This window comes from Ammospiza nelsoni, chromosome 31 (genome assembly GCF_027579445.1).
Source record: "Ammospiza nelsoni isolate bAmmNel1 chromosome 31, bAmmNel1.pri, whole genome shotgun sequence".
NCBI lineage: Eukaryota > Metazoa > Chordata > Aves > Passeriformes > Passerellidae > Ammospiza > Ammospiza nelsoni.
Genome location: NC_080663.1, coordinates 547291 through 571561, shown reverse-complemented (window position 1 = coordinate 571561; position 24271 = coordinate 547291). Strand labels below are relative to the sequence as shown.

At 59.0% G+C, this 24271-nt stretch overlaps 2 protein-coding genes across 3 annotated transcripts in view; both read left to right on the top strand.

Annotated features, from left to right (window-relative positions):
- The window catches only part of SYNGAP1 (synaptic Ras GTPase activating protein 1), a 42830-nt gene extending 30122 nt beyond the window's left edge, over positions 1–12708 (top strand). The window contains exons 13-14 of the mRNA XM_059491103.1: positions 2490–2577; positions 12423–12708. Of these exons, the coding sequence (XP_059347086.1) occupies positions 2490–2577; positions 12423–12569 (235 nt within the window). The 3' untranslated portion in view covers positions 12570–12708. The remainder of the gene's footprint in view (positions 1–2489; positions 2578–12422) is intronic.
- A 4607-nt stretch (positions 12709–17315) lies between these two features.
- Positions 17316–21795, top strand: LOC132085653 (uncharacterized). Of its 2 annotated transcripts, none has more exons than XM_059491113.1 (5): positions 17316–17636; positions 18052–18353; positions 18732–18837; positions 19312–20268; positions 20681–21795. In XM_059491113.1, the coding sequence occupies exons 1-5, from the start codon at positions 17622–17624 to the stop codon at positions 20909–20911; spliced, it is 1611 nt and encodes a 536-aa protein (XP_059347096.1). In that variant the 5' UTR covers positions 17316–17621; the 3' UTR covers positions 20912–21795. The 2 variants fall into 2 exon arrangements, with proteins under 2 accessions (XP_059347096.1, XP_059347095.1); XM_059491112.1 differs by having other exon boundaries at positions 18732–18858.
- The last annotated feature ends 2476 nt before the right edge of the window (positions 21796–24271 follow it).

Here is a 24271-nt window from a genome sequence, read left to right as displayed (position 1 = left end):
GGGACACACAGGGACATGAGAGTACAGGGACACACAGTGTCACACAGGGACTTGCAGATCAAGAGCGTCATTGGCAGGTGAGGGACAAACGGGGACAGCGGGGACACCCCTGGGGACACACGGGGACATTGGGGACACACACAGCTATGGGGACAGAGGAACAGACGGGGCTGTAGGGGACAGACAGGGACACAGAGGGACACAGGGACAGGGGCACACGGGGACTCACACATCGAGAGCATCATCGGCAGGTGAGGGACACACGGGGACAGCGGGGACACCCTGGGGACACGGGGACATTGGAGACACTGGGGACACGCGGGGATATTGGGACACACAGGGACACTGGGACATGGGGACAGACAGCGATGCGGGGATACAGGGACACACAGGGACATTGGGAACATACAGGGACAGAGGGACACACAGGGACATGGGGACACACAGATCAAGAGCGTCTTCATCAGATGAGGGACACACGGGGACAGCCTGGGGACAGCGGGGGCACACAGGGATATGGGGACACACAGGGACATTGGGACATGGGGACAGAGGGACATTGGGACATGGGGACACAGAAACTCACAGATCAAGAGCATCATCGGCAGGTGAGGGACACATGGGGACAGCGGGGACATGGGGACAGAGAGGAACCGGGGACACACAGGACACGGGGACATGGGGACACACAGGGTCAGGGGCACACGGGGACTCGCAGATCGAGAGCATCATCAGCAGGTGAGGGACACATGGGGACAGACAGGGACAGCAGGGACATGGGGACAGACAGAGACTCTGGGGACAAACAGGGGTATGGGGACATGGGGACAGACAGGAACACCAGGACACAGGGACATCGAGGGGACAGTGGGGACACGGGGACTCACAGATCAAGAGCATCATGGGCAGGTGAGGGACCCACGGGGACAGCGGGGACAGACAAGGACATTGGGGACAAGGGGACACGCAGGGACAATGGGGACATTGGGGACACTGGGGACATCAAGGGGACAGACACAGTTATAGGGACAAACAAGGATATGGGGATACAGGGACATGGGGACACTGGGGACACAGGGACTCGGATCAAGAGCATCATCAGCAGGTGAGGGACACACGGGGACAGCCAGTGGCATGGGGACACGGGGGCACACAGGGACGTGGGGGCACACAGGGACATGGGGACACACAGGGATGTGGGTGTACAGGGACACACGGGGACAGTGGGGACAGACGTGGGGATGTTGGGGACAGAAAGGGACACAGGGACACGGGGACAGCCAGTGGCTGGGGGCACACAGGGATGTGGGACACACAGGGACAGCCAGGGCACATCAGGGACATGGAGGGGGACACAGGGACATCAGGGCTACAGGGACATTGGGGACACAGAAGGACATGGGGACGACACAGGCACACGTAGGACGTGGGTGACACAGAGGTGACAGGGGCCATGGGGACATCACAGTGTGGCCCATGTGTGTCCCCAGGGCGCTTGCATGTCCCCAGGGGTGTCCCCAGGGTGTCCCCGTGTCCCTGAAGGTGTCTCCAGGATGTCCCCGGGTGCCCCTGGGCTGTATCACAAGTGTCCCCATGACCTTGAGGTGTCCCCAAGGTGTCCCCAGAATTGTCCCTGTGGCTCTGGGCATCCCAAGGTGTCCCTGGGCTGTCCCCGGGTGTGTCCCCCTGTCCCTGGGTGTGTCCCCATGACCCCTGAGGTTGTCCCCGTGTCCCTGGGCTGTCCCTGGGTGTGTCCCCCTGTCCCTGGGCTGTCCCCTCTGGCCCGGGGCGTGTCCTTGGGTTGTCCCCCTGTCCCTGGGCTGTCCCTGGGCGTGTCCCCGGGTGTGTCCCATGTCCTTGGGTTGTCCCCATGTCCTTGGGTTGTCCCCATGCCCCTGGGTGTGTCCCTACATCCCCGGGCTGTCCCCAGGTGTGTCCTCCTGTCCCTGGGTGTGTCCCCGTGTCACTGGAGGATGTCCCTGGCTGTGTTCCCATGTCCCCGGGGGCTGTCCCTGGGCTGTCCCCATGTCCCCGGGAGGTGTCCCTGGCTGTGTCCCCTGTCCCCGGGTGTGTCCCCTGTCCCCGGGGGCTGTCCCCCTGTCCCCGGGAGGTGTCCCTGGCTGTGTCCCCCTGTCCCCGAGTGTGTCCCCTGTCCCCGGGGGGTGTCCCTGGGCTGTCCCCATGTCCCCGGGAGGTGTCCCTGGCTGTGTCCCCATGTCCCCGGGTGTGTCCCCCTGTCCCCGGGGGGTGTCCCTGGGCTGTCCCCATGTCCCTGGGAGGTGTCCCCGGGTGTGTCCCCATGTCCCCGGGAGGTGTCCCTGGCTGTGTCCCCCTGTCCCCGGGTGTGTCCCCATGTCCCCGGGAGGTGTCCCTGGCTGTGTCCCCCTGTCCCCGGGTGTGTCCCCTGTCCCCGGGGGGTGTCCCTGGGCTCGGCCGGGGATGTCCCCGGGGGGGTGGCAGCATGACCCCGGTGAAGCCTGGCCCCGCAGGCTGATGCTGGTGGAGCAGGAGCTGCGCAGGGATCACTTGGGCGCCCACGACCCATCCGAGGGCCGGCGGCGGCTGCTCGACGCTCAGGTGGAAATTACAATGTCATTGCTCTGCTCCGTGTGACATCGGCCATCCCACGCCGCGCTGGGGGCGGGCTGCGGGTCCCTGGGGGTCCCTATGGGGGTGTTTGGGTGTTTTAGGGGCGTTATTGGGGGTCCCTAGGGGGGTATTTGGGTGTTTTGGGGGCGTTATTGGGGGTCCCTAGGGGGGTATTTGGGTGTTTTGGGGGCGTTATTGGGGGTCCCTAGGGGGGTATTTGGGGGCGTTATTGGGGGTCCCTAGGGGGGTATTTGGGGGCGTTATTGGGGGTCCCTAGGGGGGTATTTGGGTGTTTTGGGGGCGTTATTGGGGGTCCCTAGGGGGGTATTTGGGGGCGTTATTGGGGGTCCCTAGGGGGGTATTTGGGTGTTTTGGGGGCGTTATTGGGGGTCCCTATGGGGGTATTTGGGTGTTTTGGGGGGAGTTATGGCCGTCCCTAGGGGGGTTTGAGGGGGTTTTGGGGGGATTATTGGGGGTCCCAGGGGGGCTATTTGTGTATCTTGGGGGGGGGTTATTGGGGGTCTATGGGGGTATTTAAGTAGTTGTGGGGGTTATTGGGTGTTCCTAGGGGGGTATTTGGGGGGTTATGGGTGTCCCTAGAAGGGTCTGGGGGTATTTTGGGGGGGTTATGGGTGTTCCGAGGGGAGTTTGGGTGTCCCTAGGAGGTATTTGGGGAGGTTTTGGGGGGTTATGGGTGTCCCTGTGGGGGTATTTGGGTATTTTGGGGGGTTATGGGTGTCCCTAGGGGGGTATTTGGGTATTTTGGGGGAGTTTGGGTGTCCCTAGGAGGTATTTGGGGAGGTTTTGGGGGGTTATGGGTGTCCCTGTGGGGGTATTTGGGTATTTTTGGGGGGTTATGGGTGTCCCTAGGGGGGTATTTGGGTATTTTGGGGGAGTTTGGGTGTCCCTAGGAGGTATTTGGGGAGGTTTTGGGGGGTTATGGGTGTCCCTGTGGGGGTATTTGGGTATTTTTGGGGGGTTATGGGTGTCCCTAGGGGGCTTTGGGGGGGCCTGGGGGGGTTTAAGGATGTCCCGAGGGGGTATTTGGGGGGTTATTGGGGGTATTTGTGGATTTTGGGGGTGTTAAGGGTGTCCCTAGAGGGGTTTGAGGGAGTCTGGGAGGGTTTTGGGGGGTTATGGTTGTCCCTAGGGGGCTCTGGGGGGGGTTTTGGGGGATTACGGGGGGCTATGGGTGTCCCCATGGGGGTATTTGGGGGAATTTGGAGGGTTATTGGGGGGATTTGGGGGGGTCATGGGTGTCCCTAGAGGGGGTCTGGGGGTATCTGGGGGGGGTCATGGGTGTCCCTAGGGGGGTTTGGGGGGGGTCTGGAGGAGTTTTGGCTGTCCCAGAGTAAAATCTGGGTATTTTGGGGGCATTATTGGGGGGCTTATGGGAGTCCCTGAGGGTATTTGGGGGGGTTTGGGTGTCCTGGGAGGGTATTTTGGGGGCTTTTGGGGGGGTTAGGGGTGTCCCGAGGGGGTATTTGGGGGGGTTATGGTGTCCCGGGGGGTATTTGGGGGGGTTATGGCTATGCCTAGGGGGGTTTGGGGGGGTTATGGTGTCCCGAGGGGGTATTTGGGGGGGCTAGGGGTGTCCCGGGGGGTATTTGGGGGGGTTGTGGTGTCCCGGGGGGTATTTGGGGGGGTTATGGCTATGCCTAGGGGGGTTTGGGGGGGTTATGGTGTCCCGAGGGGGTATTTGGGGGAATTTGGAGGGTTATTTGGGGGGGTTATGGTGTCCCGAGGGGGTATTTGGGGGGGTTAGGGGTGTCCCGAGGGGGTATTTGGGGGAATTTGGGGGGGTTATGGTGTCCCGAGGGGGTATTTGGGGGGGTTATGGTGTCCCGAGGGGGTATTTGGGGGGGTTATGGCTATGCCTAGGGGGGTTTGGGGGGGATTTCAGGGCGTTGTGGGTGTCCCGAGGGGGGTTTGTGGGGGTTTTGGGGGGGTTGTGGGGGTCTCTGGTTGTCCCCGCGGGGGTTTAGGGGTGTCCCTAGGGGGGTTTTGGGGGGTAATTTGTTGTCTCTGGGGGGCGTTCAGAGATTTTGGGGGGGTTTAGGGGATTTTGGGGTGTTATTTGGGGTCTCTGGGGGTATTTGGGTGTCCCGTGGGGGGTTTGGGGGGGTCTGGGGGGCTTTTGGGGGGGTTATTGGGGGTTTTGGGGGGTCTTTGGGTGTCCCCGGGGGGTTTTGGGGGGATAATTTGGGGTCTGTGGGGATTTTTGGGGGGTCTGTGGGTGTCCCCGGGGGGATTTTTAGGATTATTTGGGAATTTTTGGGGACCCTCGGGAGGGGCTCCTGTCACCTCTGGGGGCCTTGGGGGGACAGGGCCACCCCCGAGGGGACAATGGGACCCCTGGAAGGGGGGGACAGGGACCCCTGGAGGGGACAGGGCCACCCCCAGAGGGGACAGAGCCACCTCCAGAGGGGACAGGGCCACCACCAGGGGGGACAGGGACCCTTGGAGGGGACAACAGGACCCCAAGAGGGGACCTGAGGGGGACAGGGCTACCCCTGGGGGGACAAAGTGACCCCCCAGAAGGACAGGGCAACCCCCCAGAGGGGACAGCGCCACCCCAGTGGGGACAAAGTGACCCCTGGAAGGGACAGGGCCACTCCTGGAGGGACAGGGCCACCCCCGGTTGGGACAAGGCCACCCCTGTGGGGACAGAGTGGCCCCCTCAGGACACAGGGCCACCCCCGGGGTGACACCAGAGGGACATTTCCAGGCGGAGGTGACACCGCCCCACCCCCCACGCCAGGGACAGCGCCACCCCCGTGTCCCCAAGGCCACCCCCGTGTCCCCAAGGCCACCCAGGTGTCCCCCCCCCAGTGACGGGGCCATTCCCGAGCCCCCTCCTTGGGTCGGGGACACCCCGGGGCCACCTTGGGGCCACCTTGAGGCCACTTCAAGGCCACCTCAGGGTCATCCTGGGGCCATCTCAAGGGCCACTTCGGGGTCACCTCAAGGCCACCCCAGGGTCATCTCAGGGCACCCCAGGGGCCACCTTGGGGCCACCTTAAGGTCACCCCAGGGGCCACCTCAAGGCCACCCTGGGGTCACCTCAGGGTCACCCCGGGGCCACCTCAGGGGCCACCCCAGGGCTACCTCAAGGCCACTTTGGGGCCACCTTGGGGTCACTTTGGGGCCACTTCAGGGTCACCTCAGGGCCATCTAGAGGCCACTTTGGGGTCACCTCAGGGCCACCCCAGGGCCACCTCAGGGCTACCCTGGCGTCACCTCAGGACCACCTCAGGGTCACCCCAGGGCCACCTCGGGGTCAGCCCGGCCGGGCCGTGTCCCCGCGCGGCGCGGTGGCCGCGGTGGCCCTGATGTCCCCTCCCGTGTCTCTCTTGTCACAGCTGTCCGTCAGGTAGCGCGGCCCGGCCCCGCCAGTGGCACCGGACCCTCGGCCACCGGTGACACCCCAGGTGGGTCCTTGTCCCCTCCCTGTCACCCCCCGGGCCGCACAGGGGGACCCTTGGGGACACGGATCCCACATGTCCCCAAGGCCCTCCTGTGTCCCTAAGGGACATTGGGGACCCTTGGGGACATGGATCTGGAATGTCCCCAAGCGCTCTGCTGGCCCCAAGGGACACTGGGGACACTTCACGGGTGTCCCCATGTCCTTCCCATGTCCCCGTGTCCCTCCCATGTCCTTCAGGCACACTGGGGTCATGGATCCAGGTGACCCCAAGGGACATTGGGGACCACTGGGGACACAGATCTGAGATGTCCCCAAGACCCTTTTCTGTCCCCAAGGGACATTGGGGACACGGATCCAGGCGTCCCCATGTCTCTCCCATGTCCCTGTGTCCCTCCCATGTCCTTCAGGAACATTGGGGACATGGATCCAGGTGTCCCCAAGGGACATTGGGGACCACTGGGGACACGGATCTGAGATGTCCCCAAGACCCTTTTCTGTCCCCAAGGGACATTTGAGACCCTTGGGGACATGGATCTGGAATGTCCCCATGTCCCTCCATGTCCCCGTGTCCCTCCCATGTCCCTCAGGCTCATTGGGGACCAGTGGGGACACGGATCCAGGTGTCCCCAAGGGACATTGGGGAGCACTGGGGACACGGATCCAGGTGTCCCCAAGACCCTTTTCTGTCCCCATGGGACATTTGAGACCCCAAGGGACATTTCTGTCCCCAAGGGACATTTGAGACATGGATCTGGAATGTCCCCATGTCCCTCCCATGTCCCTCATGGGAACTTGGGACTCCTTGGGGACACAGATCTGGGTGTCCCCATGTCTCTCCCATGTCCCCGTGTCCTTCATGGGCATTGGGGACTTTTTGGGGACACGGATCCAGGTGTCACCAAGGGACGTTGGGGACCAGTGGGGACACGGATCCAGGTGTCCCCAAGACCCTTTTCTGTCCCCAAGGGACATTTGAGACCCTTGGGGACATGGATCTGCAGTGTCCCCATGTCCCTCATGGGCACTGGGGACTCCTTGGGGACATGGATCCAGGTGTCCCCAAGGGATGTTGGGGACCACCGGGGACACAGATCTGAGTGTCCCCATGTCCCTTCCGCCTCCCTCAGGAACACTGGGGACACAGATCCAGATGTCCCCATGTCCCTCCCATGTCCCGTGTCCCTCCCATGTCCTTCAGGCACATTGGGGACACGGATCCAGGTGTCCCCAAGGGACATTGGGAACTACTGGGGACACGGATCCAGGTGTCCCCAAGACCCTTTTCTGTCCCCAAGGGACACTGGGGACACAGATCTGGGTGTCCCCATGTCCCTCCCGTGTTCCCATGTCCTTCATGGGCATTGGGGACTCTTTGGGGACACGGATCCAGGTGTCCCCAAAGGACGTTGGGGACCAGTTGGGACACGGATCCAGGTGTCCCCAACCCCCCAAACTGTCCCCAAGGGACATTTGAGACCCTTGGGGACATGGATCTGGAATGTCCCCATGTCCCTCATGGGCACTGGGGACTCCTTGGGGACACGGATCTGGGTGTCCCCATGTCCCTCCAGTGTCCCCATGTCCCTCGTGGGTACTGGAGACTCCTTGGGGACACGGATCTGGGTGTCCCCATGTCCTTCCCATGTCCCCATGTCCCTCAGCCACATTGGGGAGCACTGGGGACACGGATCCAGGTGTCCCCAAGACCCTTTTCTGTCTCTAAGGGACATTGGGGACACTTGGGGACATGGATCTGGAATGTCCCCATGTCCCTCCCATGTCCCTCATGGGCACTGAGGACTCCTTGGGGACATGGATCTGGGTGTCCCCATGTCCTTCCTGTGTCCCCATGTCCCTCCCATGTCCCTGAAGGACATTGGGGACCCTTGGGGACACACATCCAGGTGTCCCCAAGACCCTTTTCTGTCCCCAAAGGACATTGGGACCCCTTGGGGACACAGATCAGGGTGTCCCCGTGTCCCTCCTGTGTCCCCATGTCCCTTGGGGACATGGATTCAGGTGTCCCCACATCCCTCCTGCTGTCCCCATGTCCCTCCTTGTGTCCCCATGTCCCCCGGGGACATGGACCGAGGTGTCCCAATGTCCCTCCTGGTGTCCTCCTGTCCCTGCCGTGTCCCTCCCGTGTCACCTGGGCACACGGATCCAGGTGTGCCCTTGTCCCTTCTGTGTCCCCATGTCCTTTAGAGACATGGGGAACCCCTTGGGGACGCTGTCCCAGGTGTCCCCATGTCCTTCCTGGTGTCCCCTTGTCCTTCCTGGTGTCCCCATGTCCTTTGTGGACACTGGGGACCCTTTGGGGACGTCACCTCAGGTGTCCTCATGTCCTTCCTGGTGTCCCCATGTCCCTTAGGGACACTGAGGACCACTTGGGGACACTGAGGACCACTTGAGGACACCACACCAGGTGTCCCCATTTCCCTCCTGGTGTCCCCATGTCCCTTAGGGACACTGGGGACCCCTTGGGGACACCACCCCCAGTGTCCTCATGTCCCTTCTGGTGTCCCCATGTCCCTCCAGGTGTCCCCATGTCCTTGAGGACACTGGGGACCCTTTGGGGACACTGGGGACCCTCTGGAGACACCACCCCAGGTGTCCCCATGTCCCTTGTGGACACTGGGCACCCTTTGGGGACACCACCCCAGGTGTCCCCATGTCGCCTCAGGTGCCACCACCGGCCCTGTCCCCACCCCCTGGAGGTGCCACCATTGTCCCCATTGGTGGGGAGGGGGGGGTTTGGGGTGGGGTTGTCACCAAATGTCCCCCAGCGCTGGCGCCGCGTCACCGTCACCATCCTCGTGTCTTGTGTCTGTCCCCATCTCACCGGGGGGGAGGTGACACCCGTGTCCGTGTGCCATGTCCTGTCACCAGGGTGGGTGGGGACAGTTCGGGGGGGTGGGGACAATTCAGGGGGGTTGGGGACAGTTCAGGGGGGGTGGGGACAGTTTGGGGGGTTGGGGACATTTTAGGGGGGGTGGTTGGGGACAATTTGGGGGGGGGTTGGAGACATTTCAGGGGGTTGGGGACAGTTCAGAGGGGGCTGGGGACATTTCAGGGGGTTGGGGACAATTGAGGCAGAGCCAGGACAATTTTGGGGGTGGGGGGGACAATTTTGGGTGGGGGTGGGGACAATTTTGGGGGTCAATCTCCTCCATTTTGGGAGGGCGTGGGGACAAACCGAGGGCGTCCCGCCTTCAATTTTTGGGGTTAATTTTGGGGTGAAACTTTGAGGGTCGGGGTTAATTTGAGGGGTTCAGGGTTAAGTTTAAGGGTTCGGGGTTAATTTTAGTGTTAATTTTAGGGGTTCACGGTTAATTTTAGGGGTTCAGGCTTAACTTTAGGGTTAATTTTGGGGGTTCAGGGTTAACTTTAGGGTTAATTTTAAGGGGTCAGGGTTAGTTTTAGGGGGTCCGGATTAATTTTGGGGTTAATTTTAGGGATTCAGGGTTAATTTTACGGGTCCAGGGTTAATTTGAGAGGTTCAGGGTTAATTTGTGGGGTTCGGGATTAATTTTAGGGTTAATTTTAGGGAATTGAGGTTTATTTGAGGGGTTCAGGGTTAATTTTAAGGGGTCAGGGTTAATTTTAGGGTTAACTTGAGGGGTTCAGGGTAAATTTTAGGGTTAATTTAAGGGGTTCAGGGTTATCTTTAGCAGTTCAGGGTTATCTTTAGGGGTTCAGGGTTAACTTTAGAGAGTCGGGGGTAATTTCAGGGGTTCAGGGTTAATTTTCGGGGGTCAGGGTTAATTTTAGGGGTTCAGGGTTAACTTTAGGGGTTCAGGGTTTATTTTAGAGCTTAGGGTTATTTTTAGGAGATTGGGGTTAGTTTTAAGGGGTCGGGGTTAATTTTAGGGGTTCAGAGTTAATTTTGGGGTTAATTTTAGGGGGTCAGGGTTAACTTTAGGGGTTTAAGGTTAATTTTAGGGGGTCAGGGTTAATTTTAGGGGTTCAGGATCAATTTTAGGGGGTCCGGGGTTAATTTGAGAGGTTCAGGGTTAATTTGTGGGGTTCGGGATTAATTTCAGGGTTAATTTTAGGGAATTGAGGTTTATTTGAGGGGTTCAGAGTTAATTTTAAGGGGTCAGGGTTAATTTTAGGGTTAACTTGAGGGTTTCAGGGTTAATTTTAAGGGGTTCAGGGTTAATTTTAGGGGTTCAGGGTTATCTTTAGGGGTTCAGGGTTAACTTTAGAGGGTCGGGGGTAATTTCAGGGGTTCAGGGTTAATTTTCGGGGGTCAGGGTTAATTTTAGGGGTTCAGGGTTAACTTTAGGGCGTCAGGGTTAATTTTAAGGGGTTGGGGTTATTTTAGGGGGTCGGGGTTAATTTGAGGGGTTCAGAGTTAATTTTGGCGTTAATTTTAGGGGATCAGGGTTATTTTGAGGGTCAGGGTTAATTTTAGGAGTTCAGGGTTAATTTTAGGGGGTCGGAGTTAATTTGAGGGTTATTTTTAGGGGGTCAGGGTTAACTTTAGGGGTTCAGGGTTAATTTGAGGGGGTTCAGAGTTAATTTTAGGGTTAACTTTAGGGGTCAGGGTTAATTTTAGGGTTAATTTTAGGGGTTCAGGGTTAACTTTAGGGGTTCAGGGTTAATTTTAGGGTTAATTTTAGGGGTTCAGGGTTAATTTTAGAGTCAATTTTAGGGGGTCAGGGTTAACTTTAGGGTTAATTTTAGGGGGTCAGGGTTAATTTTAGGGGGTCGGAGTTAATTTGAGGGTTATTTTTAGGGGGTCAGGGTTAACTTTAGGGGTTTAGGGTTAATTTTAGGGGGTCGGGGTTAATTTTAGGGTTAATTTTAGGGGGTCAGGGTTAACTTTAGGGGTTCAGTGTTAATTTTAGTGTTAATTTTAGGGGTTCACGGTTAATTTTAGGGGTTCAGGCTTAACTTTAGGGTTAATTTTAGGGGTTCAGGCTTAACTTTAGGGTTAATTTTAAGGGGTCGGGGTAAATTTTAGGGGGTCGGGCTTAATTTTAGGGTTAATTTGAGGGGTCGGGGTTAACTTTTGGGGGTCAGGGTTAGTTTTAGGGGGTCCGGATTAATTTTGGGGTTAATTTTAGGGATTCAGGGTTAATTTTAGGGGTCCGGGGTTAATTTGAGAGGTTCAGGGTTAATTTGTGGGGTTCAGGATTAATTTTAGGGTTAATTTTAGGGAATTGAGGTTTATTTGAGGGGTTCAGGGTTAATTTTAAGGGGTCAGGGTTAATTTTAGGGTTAACTTGAGGGGTTCAGGGTAAATTTTAGGGTTAATTTAAGGGGTTCAGGGTTATCTTTAGCAGTTCAGGGTTATCTTTAGGGGTTCAGGGTTAACTTTAGAGAGTCGGGGGTAATTTCAGGGGTTCAGGGTTAATTTTCGGGGGTCAGGGTTAATTTTAGGGGTTCAGGGTTAACTTTAGGGCGTCAGGGTTAATTTTAGGGGGTCGGGGTTAATTTGAGGGGTTGAGTTAATTTTGGCGTTAATTTTAGGGGTTCAGGGTTATTTTGAGGGTTAGGGTTAATTTTAGGGGTTCGGGGTTAACTTTAGGGTTAATTTGAGGGGTTCAGTGTTAATTTTAGGGGGTCGGAGTTAATTTGAGGGTTATTTTTAGGGGGTCAGGGTTAACTTTAGGGGTTCAGGGTTAATTTTAGGGGTTCAGGGTTAATTTTAGGGGTTAAGGGTTAATTTGAGGGGTTCAGAGTTAATTTTAGGGTTAACTTTAGGGGGTCAGGGTTAATTTTAGGGTTAAGGGTTAATTTTAGGGGGTCAGGGTTAATTTTAGGGTTAATTTTAGGGGATCAGGGTTAACTTTAGGGGTTCAGGGTTAATTTTAGGGGTTCAGGGTTAATTTTAGGGTTGATTTTAGGGGGTCAAGGTTAACTTTAGGGGTTCAGGGTTAATTTTAGGATTATTTTTAGGGGTTCAGGGTTAACTTTAGGGGTTCAGGGTTAATTTGAGGGGTTCGGAGTTAATTTTAGGGTTAACTTTAGGCGTTCAGGGTTAATTTTAGTGGTTCAGGGTTAATTTTAGGGTTGATTTTAGGGGTTCAGGGTTAATTTTAGGGGTTCAGGGTTAATTTTAGGGTTAATTTTAGGGGGTCAGTGTTAACTTTAGGGGTTCAGGGTTAATTTTAGGGTTGTTTTAAGGGGTTCAGGGTTAATTTTAGGGGTTCGGGGTGAATTCCGGGGCGGGTCAGGGATGGTTTTTGGGTGCATTCGCGTTGATTTGGGGCCGCCCCGAGGGCCCCGCGCCGGTGCCGCAGGTGAGTGAGCCCCGCCCGGGGTGGGGCGGGGGACGCTCGGGGACACTGGGGGACAATCAGGGGACACCGGGGGACACTGAGGGGACACTCGGGGGACACTGAGGGCGGCGCTGGCCGGGGCGGGGGGGTGAATGAGCCCCCTCGGTGCCTTGCAGGAGAGGCAGCTTTCCGCCGTGGGTGCAGCAGACCCGGGTGTGATTTGGGGGGCCGGGGGGGTCCCCGGGCGGCCCCCGCCTCCGCCCCCGCCACCCCCGATCACGGCCAACGGCTGCGAGCGGCGCGGCCCCGCTGCTGAGCACTGACCCCCGCCCCGGGGGTCGCCGGGACCCCCCCCCCTCGAACCAAACCGCACCCGCACCCCCCCTTGAGTCCCCCCGAAACCCCCCCAGCCCTGGGGGAAAAAAGGGGGAAAGGGGAGGGCGGGGGGGAGGGGGGAACACCCGGAGACCCCCGGGGTGAGGAGGAGGAGGAGGAGGAGGAGGAGGAGGAGGCGAGGGGGGCTCGCGTTTGGGGGGGGGGTCTCTGTCACGCGAGGAATTCGGGGGGGTTTGCGCGAGGAATTTTTTGGGGGGGGGGGTCCTCGTGCAGCAGATCCTCGTGCAAAGGGCTCCTCGCGCGGGGAAACGGGGGGGGGCCGGGGCAGGATTTGGGGGTCCCCGTGCAACAATTTGGGGTCCCCGTGTGAGGATTTTGGGGTCCTGTTGCGGATTTTGGGGTCCTCGTTCCAGGAATTGGGGTCCCCGTGTGACGATTTGGGGGTCCCCATGTCAGGAATTTGGGGTCCCCGTTTGAGAATTTGGGGTTCCCGTGTGGATTTTGGGGTCCCCGTTCCAGGAATTGGGGTCCCCGTGTGACGATTTGGGGGTCCCCATGTCAGGAATTTGGGGTCCCCGTGCAGATTTTGGGGTCCCCGTTCCAGGAACTGGGGTCCCCATGTGAGAATTTGGAGTCCCCGTGTGAGAATTTGAGGTCCCCATGTCAGGAATTTGGGGTCCCCATGTGACAATTTGGGGTCCCCGTTCCAGGAATTGGGGTCTCCGTGTGGATTTTGGGGTCCCCGTCTGAGAATTTTGGGGGTCCCCGCGCGACGATTTCGGGGTCCCCGTTCCAGGAATTGGGGTCTCTTGGTGGATTTTGGGGTCCCCGTCTGAGAATTTTGGGGTCCCCGTGTGAGAATTTGGGGTCCCCGAGCGAGAGTTTTGGGGTCCCCCTGCAAGGGCCCCTCGTGCCACCATCACCTCACGTCACCAAGAGGAATTTGGGGGTCCTCGTGTGCCAGAGCCCCCCGAGTGTCACCAGCTCCTCACCGAGGGCTCCGAGTGTCACCCTGAGGAATTTGGGGGGCTCCGAGTGCCACCAGCTCCTGGTGTCACCAAGAGCCCCCCGAGTGCCACCACGTCCTCGTGTCACCAAGAGGAATTTGGGGGGTCCTCGTGTGCCAGAGCCCCCCGAGTGTCACCAAGAGGAATTTGGGGGGCTCCGAGTGGCCACCAGCTCCTCTTGTCACCAAGAGCCCCCCGAGTGCCACCACGTCCTTCTGTCACCAAGAGGAACGGGGGGGTCCTCGTGCAAGAGCCCCCCAAGTGCCACCAGCTCCTGGTGTCACCAAGAGCTCCTTGGGTGCCACCAGTTCCTCAAGTGCCACCAGCTCCTCGTGTCACCAAGAGCCCCTTGGGTGCCACCAGCTCTTCATGTCACCAAGAGCTCCTCAAGTGCCACCATCTCCTCGTGTCACCAAGAGCCCCCCGAGTGCCACCAGCTCCTCGTGTCACCAGGACCTCCTGCAGGAGAAATTGGGGGGGGGGTCTTTGTGCCACCAGGAGCCCCCCGAGTGTCACCAGGCCTGGCCCAGCGGGTCCCTGGTGTCACCGGGGTCTCTCTGCCCTCGGGCACCCACCGGGACCCCCCTGAGCACCGGGACCCCCGAATTTCACCGTCCTCGTGCACCGGGACCCCCCCTCAGGACCCATCAGGACCCTCGAGTTTCCCTCCCCCCTCGGGACCACCAGAGACCCCCCCCCATCAATCAGCGCCGTCACCGAGCACCGGGACCCCCCCCTCGAGCATTGACCCCCACATTGTGCACCGGGACCACCGGAAACCCCCCCCGAATCACCGAGACCACCGGAGCCCCCCTCAAACATCGCCAGCCTCGGGCACCGGAACCACCGGAGACCCCCCCCTAAATCACCGAACACCGGGACCCCCCCTCCGTGCACCGGGACCACCAGAGACCCCCCCCCCCGAATCACCGAGCACCGGAGACCCCCCCGAATCACCGTGCACCGCCCCCCCCTCGTGCACCAGCACCGGGACTGGACCCTCCTCGAGCACCGGGACCCCCCCCGTGCATTGACCCCCCCTCACCGAGCACCGGGACTGGGACTGGACCCCCCCCTTGAAACCCGGGACACCCCCGGGCACCGGGACCCCCCGGGCAGCGCCACCCCCGAGCACCGGGACTGGGACCGGACCCCCCCTCGTGTACCGACCCCTCCCCGAGCACCAGGCCCGGACCCCCCTTTGTGCCCCCCCACCCATCACGGGGGTTCCGCCCCCTCCCCTTTGACCCCCCCGGGAACAGCACCGGGACAGGGGGGGTTCCAGGAGCGGGACCGGGGGGGCTCCGAGCGCTGGGGGGGCACAGGGGGGTCCCCAGCACCGGGGGGTCCCTTGGGGCTCAATCCTGTGACCACCCCCCCCCCCCGTTATCACCAGGGACCCCTCCCAATTTACCGGGACCCCCCCCATTCACTGCCTCCCCCCTTCACCAACACCCCCAAAACGCTGGGACGCCCCCAGTCCATGAGACCCCCCCCCAGTGCGCCAGGACCCCCCACTCACCGCCCCTGCACCATCCATGGGACCCCCGCCTCACCGCCCCCCACTCACCAGGACCCCCAATCCATGGGACCCCCCCCACACTCACCAGAACCCCCAAACTCACCAGGACCCCCCAATCCATGGGACCCCCCACACTCACCAGACCCCTCCCCCCACTTCGGCACCCCCCGGGCCTCCCCCTCATTGGTTGAACCCCCCCCCCCGAAACGACCCCAGCCCCTCCCCTCTCGGCCCCCCCGAGCCCCCGGCCCGCGTTGGGCCCCGCCGGGGCCGGGCTGGCTCCACCCCCCGGGGCCCCCCTGAGCCCCCCCGGGCCCCCCAGGACCCCCCGAGCCCCCCCGGTGGGGCCGGGCTGGCTCCACCCCCCGGGGCCGCCGCTGAGCGGAGCCTTTCAATAAACGCCGATCGGTCTTGTAGCCACGTCCACAGCAGGGCGGGGCCGCGCGGGTCGGCCAATGGGGAGCGGGTGAGCGGGAGGGATACGATTATGAATGGGAGCGTGGGAAAAGGGGCGCGGCTCCAGGAGCACCGGCCAATGGAGAGCGGAGGGGGCGTGGCCTGGGATTGGGCGGGAAGGGGCCGGCAAGGAGTGGGGGCGTGGAAAGGGGGCGGGGCCCCAGGAGCGGCGGCCAATCGAGAGCGGAGGGTGCGTGGCCTGAGTTTGGGCGGAAAGGGGCCGGCAAGCAATGGGGGTGAAATTACCCCGAAATTACCCCCAAAAAAACCCAAATCCCCTCAAACTCCGGTCAAGGACCACGAAATACTCCAAAAATACCCCAAAATTGCCCCCCACCCAAAAAAAAAATCGAAACTCCAGTCAGGGACCATATAATGACCCCAAATCCCCACAAAATTGACCCAAATCCAGTCAGGGAGGCTCAAATCCCTGTAGGACCGCCCAGATTTACTCGGGATGCCCAACACCCAGTCGGGACCCCCCAAAATCTCCTCAGGACCTCTTAAAATCCACCCCCAGATTCCTGCAGGGCCCCCTCCAGATCCCCTCAGGACCACCCAAAATCCCCCTCAAATCCTTTCACAACCCCAATTCTCCATAGCGACCCCCCAAAATCTCCACAAACCCCTCCAGGGCCCTCAATTCTCCCTCAGAAGGCCCCCAAATCCACTCCAAAGCCCCTCGGGAGCCCCAGTTCTCCCTCAGGACCCCCCAAATCCCCTCATATCCCCTCAGCACCCCCAAACCCCCACACAACCCCCCTAAACTCCTTCGGGAACCCCGGTTCTCCCTCAGTGACCCCCAAAACCCCTCAGGATCCCCCACATCTCCTCATGACCCCTCACAGCCACTCAGGACCCCCCATTTCCCCACAGAACCCTCCAAAACCCCCCAAATCCCCTCAGATGCCTCCCAAATCCCCTCATGACCCCTCACATCAACTCAGGACCTCCAGATCCCCTCAGGACCCCCCAGATCCCCTCAGGACTCCCAGTTTCTCCTCAGGAACCCAAATTCTCCCTCAGGACCCCCCAGTCCGCCTCAGAATCCCCCAGATCCCCTCAGGACCCCCGGTTTTCCCTCAGGAGCCCACAAACCCCCTCATATCGCCCCAAATCCCCTCAGGATCCCCAAATCTCCCTCAGGACCCCACAAACCCTCTCAAGACCCCCCAAATCCCCTCAGAACCTCTCACATCCCCTCAGGAACCCCCCAGTCCCTCTCAGAAACCCCCAAATGCCCTCACGACCCCGGATTCTCCCTCCGGACCCTGCTCAAATCCCCTCAGGACCCCCCAAATCCCCTCACTTCCCCTCACAACCCCACCAAACCCCCTCAGGACCCCCCAGATCCCCTCACATCTCCTCAGCCCTCCCCATTCCCCTCATAATCCCCCCAACCCCCTCCTCCCCGCCCACCCCCGCTCCCGGTGCTGACCGCGGTCGCTGTCGCCCATCCCGCGCTGCCGGGGGGGGGTCCCGGGGCTCCCTCGGCGCCCCCAAATTCCCGCCCCGCCCCCGCTCCCCGCGGCCTCGGCCCCGCTGCGCCTCCGCTGGGCCCCACCGGGACCACAATGCCCACAATGCAGCGCGGCTCCGACGACCGCGGCCGCCCCAGGCCGCCGCCTGGGGGGGGACTTCTGACTACTTCTGCCAGGCACAGCTTCTGATTGGTCCGCGCGGCTTTTGGCGCTTCTCGCCGCAAGTCTCGCGAGAGAAACAAGACTCCAATTTGAGTGACGGCAACTCTGTGGGCTCCTTAAATGCGGCCGGTAACGGCGGAGTCCGCCTGGAAATGGCGAGATGGAGCCTAAACCCCCTGGGGATGGAGCCTAAACCCCCTGGGATCGAGCTGAAGCAGCCACCCATGCATTGGAGCGGTACCGGAAAGGGCGGGCGGTGACCTCGCCTGGCCCCCTCCCCGCCCCATTTGGCGCTCCTCGCGCGACTGCTCCGCCATTTTCACTGCTAGCCGGGCCTGTTCTGTGCCTGGACCGGCGCCTGTCCCGGGACTCGTTCGCCACCCGAGTGTCCCCAAGGTGTATCCAGTGACGATGGAGCTCCGACAGGTGCGACAGGAAAGGGGAGAGGTGACACGGAGGGGACAGCGGGGACGGGGTGGGGCGGGGACCCGGCCGGTAGCGGGGACGATGGGGGAGAAGGAACAGTGGGGGATGGGGGGGACACGGGGGGTGGCGGGAGGGGACAGGGGGGCGCAAACGGGACAGGCGGGAGTGGCAGGAAGGGGGGAGGTGACAGAGGGGTGGAAGGGGGGTACAACGGGGGATGGTGAAAGGGGACAGTGGGGAACGGTGGCGGTGGGAAAGGGGGGACAAAGAGGGGACAAGGGGGTGACAAAGGGACAGAGGGGACAGCAGAGCCCTCCAGGGAAAGGACAAAGGGGACCCTGGGAGGGCACAGGGGCTACCGTAGGAGGCCGCAAGTGCCACCAGGTCCGTGACACCTCCCCTGTCCCCTGCCCAGTGGTTCAAGGCCCTGCTGGACCCACGGGTCACCATGCCGTTCATCACGGGGGTGGACCCCTTGTTCTGCGTAGCGAAGGAGACGCTGTTGCGCAGATTACAGAGAGAGTGGAAGTCATGCTTCACCAGTGAGCTTCAGAAGCACCTGGTGTACATTGATGCCACCTGGGGGCACCGCACTACCGCCTTCGATGGTGATAACCTTGTCGCCTTCCCGAGCATCTACGAGAGCAATCCATGGATTTGCCACAGGCGCATGACAACAGAACTGGAGGAACTGTTCGTGTCTCAACTTCTGTACAGGTGGGTCCAGCTGGCCAGGAAGGCCACCAAGCTCTGCAAAGCCTGCAGGGAGACAGCCACTGAGGTGGCTGCCAGCGAGGCAACAAGGGCCACCATGGAGAGACAGCGGGTGGAGGCAGCCCTGGGGCTGCTGGAGCGCTTGGTGGCCACGTGTGACGAAGCCACCGCGTTCCCCCGGGAGCTGGAGCGCCTGCTCAGGGACACCAAGACCACTTTTGGGGGTAAAAATAAGGCATCCCGCAAAGTGCGCAGTGTCTCGGTGGCCAAGGTGGCCGTGGCCGAGCAGCTGTGGGAGGCTAGTGGCCACCTAGTCAAGGATTTCCTGGAGAGAGCGGTTGACAACATCATTGAGTTCTCTTTCACCATTTGTCCCGACAGCTCCCTTGCCTATGATGAGGCTGACTGGTGCCTAAGAGCCGTTGAGGACATCCCAAGGCCCCTCCGATCCCCGGAGCGTTCTCAGAGCAACCCCCAGGTGTCCCCAGTGAGTGTGGGGCCCCAAGAGGTGCGATGGGTGGGGGTGGGGACAGGGGGACAGAGGGGACACTGAGGGGATGGAGGCCATTACTGGGGATGGAGGAAACACGGGGATGGCAGGAGGGGACAGGAGGTTGCATGGGGGACAGGAGGGAGTGGCTGGAAGGGGGGAGGTGATAGAGAGGGGAAGGGACATGAGGGAGGAGGGTGCAGTGGGGAATGGGGGGGACACGGCAGGGAGGGGACACTGGGGTGGTGGTGGTGGCAGAGGGCACAGCAGTGGGAGCAGGGGGGTGGCAGAGTGGACAGCAGGAGGGCAGGGGCTGGGAGAGGTTACGAGGGGAGGGGCAGGGGGTGGCAGAGGGAACAAGAGGCTGACAAAGGGATTGAGGGGACAAAGGGGATCCCTCAGTGGCAGGGGTCACCACAGGGAGCCGTAAGTGCCACCAGGTCCCTGACACCTCCCCTGTCCCCTCCCCAGCTGTCCCCGGCCCTGCTGCTGCCGCAGGTCACCATGGTGGCCATCCTGGGCAAGCAGGTGGACATCCTGCCCAGGCGGGGCACAAAGCGGCTCAAGTTCCTAAATCACCTGCACTCGAAGCTGGTAGACTTCTGCAGGAAGCTGGGGGCCATCATGAAGTCCATTCAAGACCCATGGTGGCGCCGCAATGTCACCTCCAACGATGAAGCCCCTCCTGCCTCCCTGAGCATGGCTCTGGCTGTCTACCAGCACACCCCATGGACCACCTGGGGCCATGTGGTAGTGGAGGCCTGGCACTGGCTGGGGTCGCTGAATGGGCAATTGGAGAACAGCGCCGAGCTGGTCAGGGCAGCCACCGAGCTCCTCAGCATCTGCAGGAAATTGGCTGCCGAGGCGGCCATTGAGGAGGCCAATGCCCAGGCCAGGGCACGGGCTGCCCGTTATGGGAGAGCTCTGGAACACATGGTGGTGCTGGGCGAGCGTGAGAGGGCCAGGTGGAAAACCCGGGTGAAGAGAGAGGCCAGGGTGGCTGCCAGCAGGGCAAGAAGGGTGAGACAGCGGGTGGAGGCGGCCCAGAGGCTGCTGGAGCGCTTGGTGGCTGCATCTAAGGAAGCCACCGCGTTCCCCCGGGAGCTGCACCGCAGGGTTGAGGTCATTGTGGATGCCCTGGAGAGCATAAACGGCGAGTCCCCCAATGTCCCTGAGGACTTGGTGGCCAAGGTGGCCAAAGCCGAGTGGCTGTGGGAGGCCAATGCCCACCTGGCCAAGCGTCACCTGGTGGGGGCAATTGACAACATCACCAAGTTCTTGTTAAATGCTGGTCGTGCCAGCCCCAGTGTCAGTGAGGTGGCCGAGCCGTGCCAAAGAGCCACTGAAGGCATCCCAAGGCTCCTTCAACCCCCGGAGCATCCTCAGAGCATCCCTGAGATGTCCCCACTGAGCACGGAGCCCCAAGAGGTGCGATGAGGGGTTTGTGGGGGTAGAGAGGGGGACACGGGGCAGGGGAAGGGGCAATAGGGGATGGAGGGGACATGGGGGGTGGCAGGAGGGGACAGGGGATCTCAAAGGGGACAGGAGGGAGTGGTGGGAAGGGGGAGGTGACAGAGGAGTGGAGGGGAAATGGGGGGAGGGGGCAGTGGGGGATGGGGGGGACAGTGGAGAGGAGGGGACACGGGGGCTTGTGGGGAGCGGCAGACGGGACAGTGAGGGGTGGCATAGGGGACAGCAGTGGGCGCAGGGGGTGGCAGAGGGGACAAGACGCCGACAAAGGGACAGAGGGGACAAAGGGGAACCCGGGAGGACACAGGGGCCACTCCAGGAGGCCAGAAGTGCCACCACGTCCCTGACACCTCCTCTGTCTCTTTGCCAGCTGAACTTGGCCCTGCTGAAGCACAACACTGGTGACTCCATCTGTCACAACTCCGATCTTGCTGACGCTCCCACCTCCCTGTGCCCGGCCACGGCCGCCTACGAGAACGCCGCGTTGACCACCTGGGGTGAGAAGGGACCAGGTGACAATGGTGGCCAGCGAGTGGCACAGGTTGGTGTCCACGTTGGAGGACAGCTGGACCCAGCTGACCAGAGAGGCCATCAAGCATAACAGTGTTCTCCCGTGCCGCCATTTCCGCACTTCTTTGGCAGCCAAGGTGACCAGGGCTGAGTGGCTGTGGGTGGCCAGCCGCCTCCTGGCCAGGGACCACTTGGTGGGGGCACTTGGGGACATCCACACCATCTTCAGGTGTGGTGACCCCGATGGCTCCATTGCCCGCGTGGTAGCTGACCTGTGCCAAAGAGCTGCTGAGGACATCCCAAATCTGCTGCAGGGACAGTGATGTCCCCAATGTGACGTCATCAGGGCAGTGACATCATCAGGGACATGGCTGTCTTTTTTTCTGCCTTGCCATGTAGAATTTGAAACAAATATAGGGAATTTTCTGGGAATTTTCACTGAAATTGACCCAAAGCCTGATGGGAATTCCCAGGGTAATGTCACTGGGGACACTCAGGGACATTCTGGGGACACTCAGGGACAGGGGTGAATGAGTCCCATCAAGAGCTTCCAGCTTTTCACTGTGCCTGCAGCAGAGATGGGTTATAAATGACACTAACTGGCTTCTGCATTTCTGTATTGGCTTTTCCGCATTGTTATGAATCACCAGCAATTTGATTATGGAGGGGCTTTGACAGCTGGCCTGCAAGCAAAGCTGAGTTAAGAGAAGAAGTAACAATTGATGGTTACTAAATGTATCCACAGCAAGGGAGATGACAAGACCATCAGCATGGAAACGGATTGGAAAAGATAGATGAAAATTTTTGTTAGCTAGACTGTGTGCCTAAGTACATGTGTATACGTGCCTTATTATATTTCTGTAAAACTTTTGCCAATTATATTGACACTAATTGCTTTGCATCAATTAATATCAAGCTTTGTTAAGAGTATATAAACTGGAAAACATGCAGAATAAAAAACTTTATCTTCTTGGACCCCGATTACATGTGTGTGACTTACACATCCAACCTAATGGTGATATTTGATACTGATATTGATTATCGATGATTCCTTGTAGCTGCTGGTTGGTGCAATATAATCTGTCAGTTCCTGTGTGCACCGTACAGCCTATTAATTATTAATTAATACCATCTATAAAGATTAGACTGGGCTGATCTGTGTTCTGTGTCAGACATCACTGACCCCATTGAGAGACGAGTGGTCAATAAATCCAACGTTCCTTGAGGGGAGCACAGCCAGGGAGCTGCTTCAAGGCGCTGTCACTGAGATATTTCCCTTTGAAAACCCTGGGTGGGATGCAAATACACCCGAGCAGATGGCAAAATTAAAATGATATCAAAGCCTTGTGGAATGTGGGTTAAAACATGGGGTCTCTAAAGCTGTGAATTTGACAAAGCTTCACCAAGTGAGGCAAAATGATGATGAATCACACACTGATTTTTTAAACAGGTGAAGAGAAACTGCCATCAAATCTACTGATCTAGATCCTGAGTCAGCTGAGGGTAAAGCACATCTGGTTTTGTTTTGTGTGGGTCAGGCTTCAAATGATATAAGAAGAAAAGACAAAAGGATTTGAAGACATCGATAAACTGCTGGAGGCCGCCTGGAAGGTGTTTTGAGACAGGGGCCCAACTGAAAGAGTTAATCCCGACGTAGCAAGAAGGGAACTTGGGAAAAGTGACCCAAGAAAGCTTCCCCTGTGGAGAAGGCTCAGAGTGCATCCTGTAAGAAATGGGGGCATTGGAAAAAGGACTGTCCAGTGCTGAAAGAAAAATCATCAGTCCCTTTCATAGCAGCGGTGCCCAGCGGGGAATAATGAGCATTGACTCCATGATTGCAGCAGGCTGATGTTGCCTTCTATACCAAGGCAGGCGACCTGGTTCTGAGGTACAGCCCACTCTCCAGGGCCGTTCGGGCCAATGACGCACGCAGACACCAATGTGGTGGACGGTCAAAAGGCGTTTATTACTTCTTCTTCTGGGGTCTTATAGTCTTGGGGGTCTCTACGTCAAAAGGGGTTTGTCTTTCTTATCTATGGTTAGTAGGGAATGGAAAAGTGCTGGGTAAGGAGTGGAAAAGTGCTGGGTAAGGGATAGAAAGTTGCTGACTTCAGTGGGACAACATTCCTATTGTTAGTGGGGCCACATTCCTATTGTTAGTTTCTTATCTATGAGTAACTGAGTGTCTTATCTACAGGAAACAGAGGGTCCTGCCTTTCCGTCACATCGCGTCATCTTCCACAGCGCCTCTCCCTGACTACCACATCTCCCCCTCCCTTTTCACAAATGAATGAGGTAGTCATATACATAGGTACTGAAATGAGGTATAAGGTTGTAACTTGACAAGGGAAAGGGGTTTTGGGAAACCTGAGTAAGCTTTTGCCAGACAAGTTTGGAAAATCTTGTGACTGGCAGTGTTCCTTGGTTGAATTCCCTGGTTGAATTCACAGCAATTGTCGTCGCCCTATGAACAGGATGTTGGCCCGTTCCAGGCGGCTCTGAACGAACGAGACCAGTTTGTTCAGCAGGCATGGTCCGAAGGTGACTGTTAGAAACAGCATCGCCAATGGACCTATCAGGGCAGAAATCAGAGTGGTTAGCCAAGGTGATTGATTGAACCAGGACTCGTACCAGCCCTGTTGGGCCTCCCTCTCTTTCTGCCTCTGAGCCAGTCGGTTCCGGAGTTCTGCCATGGAGTCTCTCACGACTCCCGTGTGGTCTGCATAGAAACAGCACTCCTCTTTCAAGGTGGCACACAGGCCCCCTTGCTGCATGAACAGGAGGTACAGGCCTCGCCTGTTCTGCAAGACCTCTTCTGAGAGTGAGGAGACTGACTTCTCTAGAAAGGAGATGGATTTCTCGATCCTCTGCAGGTCCTCGTCAATCGTTGCCTGCAGCTGGGACAGTCCTTGGTGCTGTGTCGCTAAGGCTGAGACTCTTGTGGCTGTTCCTGCTGATCCTAGGCCGGGCAGCATTGCGATAGTTATACCTGTTACTATTTCTCTTTTGTGGAGCCGGCTGGGTCCCTCAAGAAGATGGTACATTTCTTCGTCTGAGTGGTACAAGACCCTAGGAACAATCAGAATTTGAACACAGAAGTCGTTAGAGTCATTGAATTTGGCAAGGAACACACAGGGGCTCACTCCGGATCGCTGGCAAACCCACATCCCCGATGTGGATGGGACTGCCCACTCATTGTTTTTCCTGTTAGGCTTGACAATTTTGGTGCAGACGTTGCCTTTCCGCCTAGCTAGGGCTGCATTGCCAAAGCATCTGCCCCGGCCTGTGACTTGACTCAGGGTGATTCCTTTGCGAGGGGTACCCCATCTGCACTGGTGAGGGGCGTTGGCTGAGGAATAACTGAAGGGAGTGTTTAGAGCGACTCCTTTGTAAAAGGGGGGTTTGACATCGTAACAAAGCCAGCAGGATTCGGTTAGGTTAGGGTTGGATT